Below are 12864 nucleotides of genomic sequence, written 5' to 3' on the forward strand. Positions count from 1 at the left end.
CTGCGCGGCCGGGAACCGGGAGCCGCCGCCGCCACTTACGCGTTCCCAGGCCCTGCACCCGGGCGAGCTCTGGCGGGAGGGCCGCGCAGCGGCTCGCGCGGGTGCGGGTATGTGCAGGGAGGGGAGCGCAAGGGGGCTGCAGCCCACAAAGACCCGGGGTATGGGTGGGGGAGGGGGCCTCGCCTGCCCCGAACCTCGGCCCTAATGAAATGCAGGCTTGGTTCGCCACTCCATCCAGGCGCACACTTGGAAAATGCAAACGCCATTGGCAAATCCAGGGCAAACAGGCAGAATTTTTATTAGCAACTAAATGATTTATGGCACACATACCCCGCCGTCAAAATTACGGCGTCTTGAGCATCCAGGAGTGAAAACATTAAACATTTATAAAAATAGGCTTTTGGTTTTTTCCACCCTGCCAGTCCTTTGTATTCCCCACCCCAACTCTCTCAACATACATATTTTTTTCTTGAGCTCTATTAAAACAAAGAAAAACATTCCAGATCCCGGGACAGGGGATAATGGAATGGAGGTTCAGTGTCGGGTCTGAATACTGAGCGATGGGGGCTCGGGAGTGGGAGGGTTTACTAGGAACCCACAGAGGCCTCTGGATAAGACTGGAGGACACTCTGCGCCCACCCGGGGTGCGACCCCACGCACGGCCCCTTCCCCAGTCTTGGCTTTCAGCAGCTTCGTGCAGCTCAACTGCATTTACTTTATTTTCTGCAGTCACCCCCCTCCCCCAAGGCACATAGACACAATACCTCCTTTCTCTAACCCCCCTCTCCTCTCCGTCTTTGCTCTGGCCGTCCCGGGGCTGCAACGGGAGCCTCCCGCCGCCCCGGCCGCTACTGAGACCTGCGTGCCCTGCTCCGCCGCTTGTTCCCCTCGGCTCCGGCTATTTTCGTGGCTTTCTTTCCTTCTCACTCCTCCCTCCCCCCCACCCCCGCCCCGCAGAGCTCCAGCTTCCAAAAGAGGGCAGCCTAGAAACCAGCGCAGGAGGCTCCAGGAAGGGCAACTTGAAACTGCCCTCAAGAGGCTGAACTTTTTTCCTCAAATTTATACTGGAATTAAATTAGACACCCCCAGTTCGCTCTCCAAGCCTACCCCCCTTCTTTTTCTAAAAGTGGCGAAAAGAAAATAGAACGAATGGGCGCTAACTAGCTCATTTTTCCCCCCTCCAGAAAAGTTGCCTTAAAAATGGATTGAAAAAAAAAAAAAGAATAAACGATGCGAAAACGCTGAGTCCGCAGCGCAGGGCGAAAGAGCGGGCTTCTCTAGTTTTAATTAAAATCTAATCACCGCGGTTGCTCTCTGAGGCAGGATCGCCAAGGATTTCTGCCCCTCCAAGCTTCCTTTTGAGGGTACGTAATGCCTAGCCGGGCACGGGTCCCTGCGGGGCTGCGGAGGGAGCGGGCCCCTAGGGCTGCCCCTCCGACCGCATCCGCACTCCTCGTGCCCGCAGCCAAGTAGGTTGCCGCGGGCAGCTCCCGGCTACTCAACCCAGAAAGGATTTTGCTGAAAGCGCAAAATAAAAGTACAAAGTCTGGGGGATTGGGGCTCCCCTCCCCCTCCGGCTGCCGCGGCCAGCCAAGCACTTTTTGGGCTTGGCTGCTGCTTCCTCTGAGCTCAACAGATTTTTTTTTCCCCCGGTCTCGCCCTCCCTGGAGGGGGCACGGCGGATGGAAGGCGAGAGAGGCCCCCAGCCAAGAGGTTTTTAATATTACACTTTAATAGGTTTCAGAAGGCCCCGTGGAGAAATGCTAATAGGCTGAAATGTCAGAATCGAGAGGGAGTCAGTTCGCGCTCAGCCGATCTAATCCTTTTTTCTGCTCTGATTTTTTTTTTGGGGGGGGAGAAAGGGAGGGGAGCGCCCACGCAAAGAGAGCCTTTGGGGAGGGGCGCGGTGCAAAGCGCCGCAGCCCGGGCCGGGGCCGAGCGGGGGGCGCGCCCTGGCCCGCGTTTCTATAGGAACCCCTTTTAGGAGATTAGAGACTCACCCGCTGCCCGCCGCCGCGGCCTCTCCAAAATATTAATCAGTAACCATCTGACACCGCGTTTCAGGGAGGAACCCGCAGACCGGGGCAAGGAAAACCGCCTTCTCGCCTGCCCATCCCACCCAACCGCGCAGTTCGGGGAGGGAATGAATCGCTGCTTTGTTTTAAAGTGGGGTGGGGGGAGGAGGGAAAAAGCAGCCCTTGTCCGTTTTGGCGTCTCCACCGCGCGTTGTAGAAGGCGCGCCCCAGGGGAGGTGGGGAGCCGGGGGCCCGGGCCCGGGGTGCAGCCCGCCGGGCCTCTGGCTCTTCCCGGCTCGCTCGGCTTGTCACCTCCTCCTGCGAGCAGGAAGCTGACAGGCGGCCCATTAAACTGCGCCTTGCAAAGCCCTGGATTGCGGCGACAACCATCTTCCTCTATTTTGATCACTCAGCCCAGACGCTGGGGGAGGGGGGAGGAAAAAGGAGGAGGAGGAAGGGGGGGGGTCCGAGCTGGTGGAGGGGGAGGGCTGCCTAGAAACGGCCCGGAAAAATTCTCACCACCAGTTTTGATCATTCAGCCCCACCGAGGGGAGCCTAGAAACTGCTGGAGCCCCTTGGTCCGTAATTGGTTTTATAGGGATGGCTGAGGGCCAAGGTGTTTACATGCGCGTGATTGGCGGTGCGCGCGGCCAATGGGTGGCGGCCGGGGGCAGGCCTGGGGGGGAGGCGGGCACCCGGGAACAATGCGTGTTTCTTCGCCGTAGAGTGTTCCCCTCCCCCACCCTCCCCTTTCCCGCCCCCCCGCGGCTTTTTTTTTTTTTTTTTTTTTTTTTTAGATCCAGCGAGAGGAACTTGAAAGGGGGGTTGTGTAATGTACCTTTTCCAATCCCGGGCTGTATATGGAGATTTGGGATTCTTTAAACCGGCGCTACCTGGATTTTATTAAAAAGCGGGGAGCTCGGCGGGAGGAAAGCTGGCTTTTCCGGGGGCTGCGGGAGCCCGGCCGCGGGAGGGCGGAGGAGTTGGCGCGCCGAGCGCTCGGCCCGGGGAGCGGTTTTCTACCAAAAAAAGGAAAGGCGGGCAAAAAGTGTGAGGCGGCTGCGGGTGGCGAAGGGGAGCAGCGGCCGCGGGATGGCGGGCAGCACGGGCGCCTAGCCGCGCCGGGAGCCGGGGCCGCCACCGGAGTCGCCGTCGCCTGGAGCCGGGAGCCCTGCCGCGCCAGGTACGCCGCTGGGCCACCCGCCTGCCCCTGACCGGGCGCGATGGTCTCCAAACTTCTCCAGATGGCCCCCCACCCCGCCTCCCCCCTCGGGGTGCGCCGGGGATACCCTCAGCTCTCCAGCTCCCGAGGACAGAATCGGGGGACCAGGGCCGGCGTGGTGGGGTGCCCCGGGAGGGGTGGGGGCAAGTCCCTGCGCCCCGGGCGCCCACCTGAGCCCCCAGCCCTGCTCTAGCCCGCCCAACCGGGCTGAGGGGCGTCGGTTCCCTTCTCGGTTCCCGGCAGGCGGTGGGGGAGCCAGGGACGCCTAGACGTTTTCGATTATAGGCTGTTTTTAATTAAAAGCCGGAATTCAGCCATTTTAACTGCATTTAAGAGGGGAAGAAAAGTAGGGAGAACGCAGCAGAGCCCGCAGATGACCGAGCCAGCTTCTCTACCAGAGCAAGGGTGTTCCGGGGGGCTTCACCCCGACTTCCCCAAAGTGGGGCGCTGGGGCATGACCCGAAGCGCTGGCTTTTAAAAGAAAGCTACACAAAGAATTTTTTTTTTTTTTAAATCACGGAAAGCTCATCGCCTGACATGTATCTTCGGATGTGGCGATCTTAGATTTTTCTAAAGTAAACGCGGATCTGGTAACCAGAGCCTGACGGGAGGCAGCGAGGGAGGGAGGGGGTGTTTGTAACCAAAACCGGGTTAAAATAAGCATCCTTAGCAAAGTTGGGGAGGGAGGCTGGAGGACGCCGGGGGGTTGCGGCTGAGAGGGTCTGCAGCTCCGGGGCCTGGCCGCCGGTCGCGGGGAGCAGGGCGGGCACCCGGGAGCCGGTGGCTTTGGCTTGACCGGTGGCTCTAGGAGCGCCCGGGCCTCTTGGAATCAGGAATCCGAGCTGCTGAGGGCAGACGGAGAGCGAGGGCAGGGTTGGCTCCCAGACCGCCTCCCGCCCCCATGGGAATCGGCAAATCTTTAAAATAAACAGCTTTATACTGGAACTACAGGGGGATTTGCCCAACGCTGGGGGAGGCGCCCCTCGGTCGGCCCGCGACGCGAAGGTTTTCTTTGTAGGTTATTTTTGGGGTTGGGGGCAAGCTAGGGTAGGAGCGAGACCCTTGAGTCTCTCCCTTCCCCTCTGACGCCCCCCAGATTCCCCGCGCCAGGCCACGTCCTCGGGCCGCAGGATTCCCAGGCCAGGGCGCTGGAAAATGAAACCAAAGCTTGTTTTGAAGGATTCCTTCCAGTCCTCGGGCGAGAATGCCACGTCTCGGCTCTTCGGACTTAGGCTCTGCGACTCACAGTGGCCCGAGGGGGGTGGCACGAGGGGGCGATGAGTCTCTTTAAAAATAATAAACCCGCTTAGCACCCTCTTTCATGAAAAAACTACTAATTCCGAGGCTCGGGGCGAGCTCAGGGGAACCAAACTCAGAAAAGGGAGACAAGGGCTCCCAAAGGTTAAGTATTAAACTTTCCAGATAAGATAGTTACATAGTGTTTAGGGAGACATTTCGAACTGCTCGTGGAAAGGTTTCACTGTTTGAAACCCCGGAGCATGTGACGCCCAGGAATCCAACACACTTCGGAGGTTTGTATTGACGCGCTCGGGGCGCGGCCGAGGGGCCTTCCCCAGTTTCGGGAGCACCCGTGAGCTGCCGAGGCAGAGTCTGGGCTGGGGCGTAGCGCGCCACCGGCCACCTTTTGAGCCGTTGCCCGTGAGCCCGATGCCGCCGAAGGAAGGAGCATGGAATTTAACTTTTTATGGAAAAGGGGCTACTCCCGATTTCATTTCTGGCCACCACGTCGGCAGCCCCCGACCCCGAACGGCATAGACGACTTTCTGAACTTGTTTCTTTTTTCCCCTCCTTTTTCTTTTTCCCCCTTCTGTTTCTTCCGCGGCCCGTCTCCTCTCCCCGCCAAGACGCCTTGTGCGCCGCCTCGCGCAGCTCCGCCTGGCCGCCCGGAGGGGCTCCACCACCGGCCGTCTGTGCGCCTCGGGCCGCAGGCCCGCCGCCGAGCGCAGGACCCGCTGGCCGCCGCCGCCATGCACGCCGCGGAGCCCCCGCCGCCCGAGGACTCTGGGACTACGTCGAGGCCGAACTTTTAGGTCCCACTGAACTAGGCCCGCGGGCCGGGTGGGGGGCTGGCCGCGGCACTCCCGCGGAGGATGGATGGCCGAGACTTCGGGCCCCCGCGGTCTGTGCACGGCCCCCCGCCGCCGCTGCTGTCCGGCCTGGCCATGGACAGTCACCGCGTGGGCGCCGCCACGGCCGGACGCTTGCCCGCTTCAGGCTTGCCCGGCGCGCTGCCGCCCGGGAAGTACATGGCCGGCCTCAACCTCCACCCGCACCCGGGTAAGTGCCTTGCGCGATGCCCGCCCCCAGTAGTCTCCTCGGGATCCTGGGAGGGAGACCCGGGGAAAGTGCTAGGTCCGTTCCCCCCCCCCACCCCCGGCGTTCGCAACGGGGGTTCGGCCCCTCCTTCTCCCTCGGCCGGTCCACTGGGTGCCCATGGGTTGCCGGCAGGCTCAGTTCCCGGGCCGGGGAGACTCCTGGGCCCGGGGCAGAGGCCAGTCTGGAGGCTCCGGTGGAGAGGGGCGCGCGACTCAGCTGCCTTCCCCGGCGCTTCGGGCCCTCCCAAGGCGCTCGAGTCTGCCGAAACCGGAGCCACCAGGGGCTATTCCAAACCCCGGGCTCCTGCAACTCGAGCCTGGGCTGGAGTTTTCAAAATCTGGGCGAGAAAAGAACAGACCAACTCCATACCCTTTGAGACATCTGCTCCCAGAGCCGGAATAGTTTTTGTGGCAAATGTTTTTTCAGGCGCCCTGGGCCTGGGTTCGTTCCTTAGCTTCTTAACTCTCGTGCGGGGTCTCCAGCCAGCCCTGGCGCCTGAGGGTGCGGACGGACGAAGACCCCAGCCCTGGGAACGCGGCCTCCGGGGGGCGGGCGGCCGGCGGCCCTTGGGAGACCCCTCATCCCACCCCCCCCCACACCCCCGGGAAGGAGGGCAGCAACCCCGGCCCCGGGGACCCCTTGTTTTCCTGCGGGAAGGCAGGGATGCAGATCCTGGGCAGTCGCCATCCCGAAGCTAGGGGAAGGAAGTGGCGCAGGAGCGGATCCGCGGGGCACGATCGGCGGAGGGAACACCATGGGTCTGACATGGAAGCGCGGGAGGAGGTGTCCGAGAAGGCCCGGCGGCTTCTGCCGTTTCCCGAGAGGGGCTGCCCAGGCTCGGTGGGGGCCACACTGGAGAGGGAGAAGATTGCCCCACGCGGGCCTCGGCCGCTCCAGTCCGGCGGGGTGGGAAGGGAGACGCGGGGACCTCCAGACTTGCCTTCGGCCGCCGCAGAAAACCCGGTTCCTCCTCCCCCGGCTGCCTCCAGCTTTGTGCCTGGCGTCCCACGCTTCAACTTTAAAAAAAATCCACCTCGGGCTTGCCTGGTGGCGCAGTGGTTGGGAGTCCGCCTGCCAATGCAGGGGACACGGGTTCGTGCCCCGGTCCAGGAAGATCCCACATGCCGCGGAGAGGCTGGGCCCGTGAGCCATGGCCGCTGAACCTGCGCGTCCGGAGCCTGTGCTCCGCAACGGGAGAGGCCACAACAGTGAGAGGCCCGCGTACCGCAAAAAAAAAAAAAAAAATCCACCTCTCCCACAACAAAGCGTAGTCTAGGATTCCTGTGATTTCTCGGGGAGCTCCCGACGCTCCCTTGGCCTTGGGGTCTTGGAGGGGGCAGCTCTGGGCCGCAGCAGCCGCCTTGGCCCTGCCGCACCGACCCAGCCCGCTCGGCAGCACTCGCTGTTTTTGCCCCTCTCTTTGATTTTTCTCTTGGAACTTTTCAGGAACCAGAGTCCCAGGGCTCGGCGGGACAAAGGGCCTTTGTGAGGCGCCAGGCGAGGGAGGGGCACGCACGGGGTCGGGGGGGCCGGGAGCGCGAAGATCCCCGCCTGCCCGGGGGGGGGGCGAGGACGGGGTCGTGGCCTTGGGGTGCGCGTGTCCCCCAGGAGCTCTGCCCGGCCGGCCACGCTGAGGGCTAGGGTTTTCTCCCAAGTGGTGCGCTTCCGGTGAGGGAGGGGTGCCGGAGACCCTAGAGGAAGGGCTGGGGGGTGGCCCTGGGGTACAAAGGGCCGGTCGGGCTGTTTTGCGCGCGCCCAGAGGCCGCGGTCATTTTTGTGTTTGCGCCCTTAAGGTCGCTTGGCCCGGAGAGGTGGCAGGGTTCTGTGGCCTAGAAGTGAGACCCCAGTCACTCTGGCTGGCAGGGCCTTCACTCGCCTTCCGAGAGTCTGGGAGAGGGCGCCGCGGACTCCCGGTGTCCAATCTGGCTGGGGCCTGGCGGCGGCCAAGTGCTCTAATGAGAAGCAGCCGGGGAAACAGCCACCGCTCAAGGGGGCCAGGGCCGCGCCGAGCCCAAGCGCAGCAACCAGGCCACCTAATGCCCATTAGGTGGATGGGGAGGCTGAGGCACGGGGGGAAGGGACTCGGGGGAGGGGCAGGCAGGACGAGGAAGCAGCGGGAGGTGGCCGCAGAGGCCTGTGCCTGCGCTTTGTGAGTTAGGACCTGCCTGAGTTCTGCGTGCTTGGCGGCTGAGGTCATGGAGGAAAGAGCAGCCGGGCGCGGGAAGCGCCGCCACTCAGGCCGGTGCTCGCTCACCCAGCAGGGAAGGGTGGGGGGTTGACGCTGCCTCTTGCTCCCCGCCGGTCGAGTGGCCGCACTGAGACCTAGGGACCCCCAGACGCTGGGCCAACGCCCAGACCAAGCCTGGTGCTCATTCCATTAGCCAGGCGGTGGGGAACTGCTCCCCGTTCACTGCTTGGGGCGGGGCAGGCTTACAAATTTCTCAACCCAGCACCCGTCCCCGCCTTTCTTGCGGGGTGCAGGTGCTAAATTTTCCGCTTCCAAGGCGCATCACCTTCTTGGCTGTCAGCTCCCTAAGTCACGCCAACGTTATCAGCCGCATCTTTGTTTATGCTTGTACTGGGAAGCCTGGAGAAGCTGAGCTATTTGCCTCAGGTCACACAGCTGGAGAGGCCGAGTTACCTCTGGACTCCAGCGTGGGCGGGAACTCCGGGTGAATCCAGCTTTCCGAGGCAGAGGGAGCTGCCCCCAGGAGGGCTCACAGCTGGAAGGGACCCTGGCTGTGGGGGGGGTGGCTGGGACCCTATTCAAGCAGGTATTGACAGGGGGGTTGGGAGACAGCTTTCTGCATCGTGGATCCGGGTGCAGAGGGATGGTTCCTTCCTCTGCAGAAGAGGAGGTGAAATCAGGAATAAATGGGGTTTGGGATAGAGGGTCCCGGTTACCTTTCCAGTAATCTTGAGTATTGATAGGTGTGTGAGCCCTAAAATATTCACAGCAGTCGGGGAAATGGGCAAGTAAGTGACAAACGCCTGGGCGACCTGCTCCTCTGTTCTGGGGTTGGGAGGCCTGGACTCAGTTGCCCTCACCATTGCAATTAAAGAGCTATTAGCAGGATTTTGTGCTTGGATGTTTATTCTCCCTGACCCCACACCCTGGGCCGGCCCCTGGAGGATATGTGAATGGGGGGTGGGAACCCAGGATCAGAATGGGGGGGCCCTGCACTTTGGACCGGCCAGTGGACAATAGCGGGCCGTGGGCCTTCGCCAGGGTCTGATCAGCTCTATCTCTGGAATCCAGTCAGCCTCCTGAGATTGATTTAAGAAGATTAATCAGCGGGACTGGCTGGTGGAGTGATGTGATCCTCAAGGGAGATTTGCTGGGCGCATCCTTGTCTGGGCAGAGGCATAGGGGAGGCCTGGGGAACGTTCTAGAATCTGGAAGGGCCTCCACAGCCCCCTGGCTCTCTGAGCCTCCTGGTTCTTTAGCTCTCAGCCTCAGCACTGTCTTCTTTCCTCGCTTGTTCATTTACCCAGCAAAGGATTTCCAAGTGCTTCCTGTGTGCCAGGCACTGCTCTCGCCCTGGGAACCGGCGGCGACCAAACACAGAAAAATCTTTGCCGTCATTGGAGCTCCCATCTTAGTGTGTGGGGGCCAGGCAGTAAACATAAGTCAGCGAAGGAAGTCATTTTAAAGAGAGAGAGAGGCTGTGAAGGAAAGAAAATACCGAGGGACTTTTTTGGCCGGAGTGGTGAGGGGCTGTGAGCCCTGAGAATGGCCGGAGCTGGGGGGAGGGGAGGGGGAATGTGGGACCCTGTAAGTCCCTGAAGGCCAGTAATGAGGTCTTGGAATTTCAAACTCTGAGGAATGAGAAGGCAGGGTTTTAAATGGAGGGAGTGACTCAAATTGAGGGACATTTTACAGAACTAGTCTGGACTCTTAAAAAATGTCAGTGGCATGCAAGACGAAGGCTGCGAACTGTTCCTGGTTGAAGGAGATGAAAAAACCGACAGCAGAAAGGCCATATATAGCCCTCGATTGGATCTCGGATCAGGGGAGAAGTTGCTCTAAAGAACATCACTGGGGCAATTGACAGAATTGGAATATGGACTGTAGGTTCGCCGATAGCATCAAGTGAATATCAGGTTTCACGAAGTTGATCACTGTAATGTGATTATGTAAGAGAACGTCCTTGCTCTTGCGAAGTAAGAACACTGAAACGTTTAGGGGCAGGGGACTTGATGAATGCAAGTACTCTCAGGAATGGCTCAGGAAAAGAAAAAAAACAGTATCTAAAATTTTTAGACGTGGGAGACAACGGTAAATCAAATGATTTCCAATAAATCAGCTTCTCACCCTGTCACGCGTAGGGTGAGAACGCAGTTCACAACTGCCGAACCTGGGGAAGGTCATGGCAGTTGGACTATTTGCTAGTTGGACTGTTTCAGACTTTGAGTTTGAAATGATTTCCAAATGGGCATTTAACAGAACTAATCTGGATTGCTGGAGATTGGTAGACGGGAGGGAAGAGGGAACTTGTCCGTGGTGAGGAGGTTGTCAGGGGGGTGATAGTGACCAGGGAGGGAGGCTGGAGGTGGCCAGGGTTTCGTGTCTTGCGGAGGTGGGGCTGCTGAGATCGATGTGGAGGGGCAGATGAGGAGGACAGCAAATGGATTTTTGGTCAGTGCTACTTCTGGAGGAATGGGGAGGAACAGGTTTGAGGAGAAGCTGGTGATCGAGCATTCTTGATCTGGATGTGGCCAGGTCGGGGTGATCTTGGCTCCTGGCGTGGACCAGTCTGCAGTCTGATCTCACGTAACTGCCACCTGGTCCCTTAGAGCCCTGTCTTTGGTCACGTGGGGTCCTGTCTTTCACCCAGAATGTACCCCCATCATGAACCTCACCTGTCCTTTACTTCCCAGCCCAGCTTTTGAGGGCGCCTGTGGGAGCTGCTGCTCAGGACAGGTCTTGGGCCTCCCCAGGGGCAGTGGGGACCCCTGGCCAGTGGCCACTCTTGGCCCTCAGGGCTAGGGTCCTTGCCACGCCAGCTGCCCCGTAGAGGCCTGGCATCTGACTTTGGAGGAAATCAAGGCCATTTGATCGGAATCACGAAAACAAACCATCTTTGCATGCCGTGAAGGCATTCACCATCTGCATCCCAGGTTCTTTTATGAGCTAATGAAAGTGATGGACCCTCAGCCCAGAATAAAAAACCTGCTTCACACACTCTCAGTAATAATTTTGCATGTTCTGGGCCTTATGCACCAGCTTAGGTTCATCTTGCAATCTCCAGATAACTGCCGGGGGCAGGAGGGCCTCGGGGCTGAGGTCGGATTTTGCTCTTCCACTTACTGGGTGATGACTCTAAGCCTAAATTTTCTTATCTGTGAAATGGGTCCATTAATGGTACTGAAGTGCCTAGCGTACGAATAGCCCTGTGCAAAAGTTACAGTAAAAGTGATTGCTGTAATTAAAATTGTCCTTAACCAGTGACTCACGAATCCCTGGCTCTAGTCTGGTCCTCTCTGAGGACCTCTGAAATTGTGTACGTAGCCCCTTTGTATGGTCCACGGGCTCCTTAGACTCCAGGGTGCCAACTGGAACCCATTATTTTTCTTATTCTCCTTTTTTGGTGGAATGGATACTCTGTGAAACGCTTCAATCCTGAGTGGTCAGTACTTGCAGTTTTACAAAAGGAACTCACTGATGTCACCCCCAGCCAGCTCAAGATCAGGACGTTTCCCGCATCCAGAAGGTTCCCTCTGCTCTCTCCTGGTCACCATCCACCCCACACCCAACTTCATTCTTATTTCTGTTACCTTAGGTTAGTTTTTCCTGTATTTGACCTTTCTGTAAATGGAGTCATGCAGCCTGTCCTTTTTGATTTTTAGCTGTTTTCACTCACACCAGCGTGTAAGATTCATCCGTATCTGAGGTGTGAAGCAGTAACTGATTTCTGGTTGCTGTATAGTATTCCATCTCGTGAATACGGCGCGGTTCACATCACTCTTGTCTGTTGATGGACATTTAGGTTGTTTCCAGTGTTTGCTATGAATAGTGCTGGTATGATCGTGCCCTTTCGGTGCACATAGGTACACATTTCTTTGGCCGTGTAGATAGTATCTAGGACTGCAATTGGTGGGTCACAGAGTATGTGTAGATCCAGCTTTTGTAGCTGTGAGCTTTCCAGTGGTCGCACCATTGTGCAATCCGTTCCCTGTCTTCCCAGCACGTGATATTGTCAGTTGCTTTAAATTCTATTCATTCTGGTGAGTAAGTAGTAGTACCTAATTGAGCGTGCGTCCCCTCCACCCCCACCCGCTCTGCATCTTAGTTCCCCAACCAGGGATTGAACCCCGTGTCCCCTGCACTGGAAGCTCAGATTCTTAACCACTGGACTGCCAGGGAAGTCCCTGTGCCTGCATCTTAAACACTTTTTTTCCCCTCATTTTTTTAAGCTTTATTGAGGAATACTTTGCATCCTGTAAAATTCACCTAGTGAAAGTATACACTTCTGTTTTATGCAGAGTATAAACTTTAAAGTTAGGTGTCGTTTAAAAAGTCAGATGGTGTTAGAAGGATTATAAAGAGAACCAGCAGTCCCTTGCCTCCTGTCTCCCCATTCCTGATGCCCCCTTTAAATTCTCCTGGCTGTTTTTCTTTTTTGGCCTTTTCATCCGTATTTTTCTGGAATCCCCTGCTTCTACTGCTAGTTATTTTTTAGATTTTGAGATTCTTTGTTGACTTCTATAGAAGATGTGGATTTTGCATAGACCGTCCAAGTCTCTATCCTGACTCTCCCATTTATTAGTGTGAGACCGTAGGCAAGTTTCTTTACCTCTCCTACCTTGATTTTCTCATCTGTAAAATGGGGATAACAATAGTATCTACTTCATGAGATTGTTATGAGGATTAAATCATTAATACATGTAAAGCATTTAGAACAGTATCTAGAAAATAAGAAGCACTTAGTACACGTTGCTTGTCGTTGTTGCCTCACGCCATCCCCCACCCCCATTCCTCCTTCCTCTCTCCTCCCAATATTTGTGAAATACAGTTTTGTTTTGTTGTTGTTTTGTTTTTTGTTTTGGCCGTGCCACGCAGCCTGTGGGATCCTAGTTCCCCCACCAGGGATTGAACCTGGGCCCTCCTGGACCCTCGGCAGTGAAAGCACAGAGTCCCAGCCACTGGACCGCCAGGGAATTCCCGAAATACAATTTTGTTGAGATCAGTTTTATTATTACGGCTTTGGATTTGTAAATGTTTGTATTTGAGCCAGTGATACAATAAAATCCATATCTTTATTTCCTTGAGTTATTAATTGCCTCTTT

At 57.5% G+C, this 12864-nt stretch overlaps 1 protein-coding gene across 10 annotated transcripts in view; it reads left to right on the top strand.

Annotated features, from left to right (window-relative positions):
- Window positions 1-2828: 2828 nt before the first annotated feature.
- TNRC18 (trinucleotide repeat containing 18) overlaps window positions 2829-12864 on the top strand; it is an 83486-nt gene continuing 73450 nt past the window's right edge. For 7 of the 10 annotated variants that reach the window (XM_060122870.1, XM_060122878.1, XM_060122873.1 and 4 more), the window contains exon 1: window positions 4807-5535. In XM_060122870.1, coding sequence (XP_059978853.1) covers window positions 5349-5535 — 187 coding nt within the window. In that variant the 5' untranslated portion in view covers window positions 4807-5348. Of the gene's footprint in view, window positions 3199-4754; window positions 4770-4806; window positions 5536-12864 lie in introns of those variants that run through there. The other 3 variants (XM_060122871.1, XM_060122872.1, XM_060122875.1) reach the window with 3 other exon arrangements.

Source organism: Lagenorhynchus albirostris, chromosome 15 (genome assembly GCF_949774975.1).
Source record: "Lagenorhynchus albirostris chromosome 15, mLagAlb1.1, whole genome shotgun sequence".
Taxonomy (NCBI): Eukaryota; Metazoa; Chordata; class Mammalia; order Artiodactyla; family Delphinidae; genus Lagenorhynchus; species Lagenorhynchus albirostris.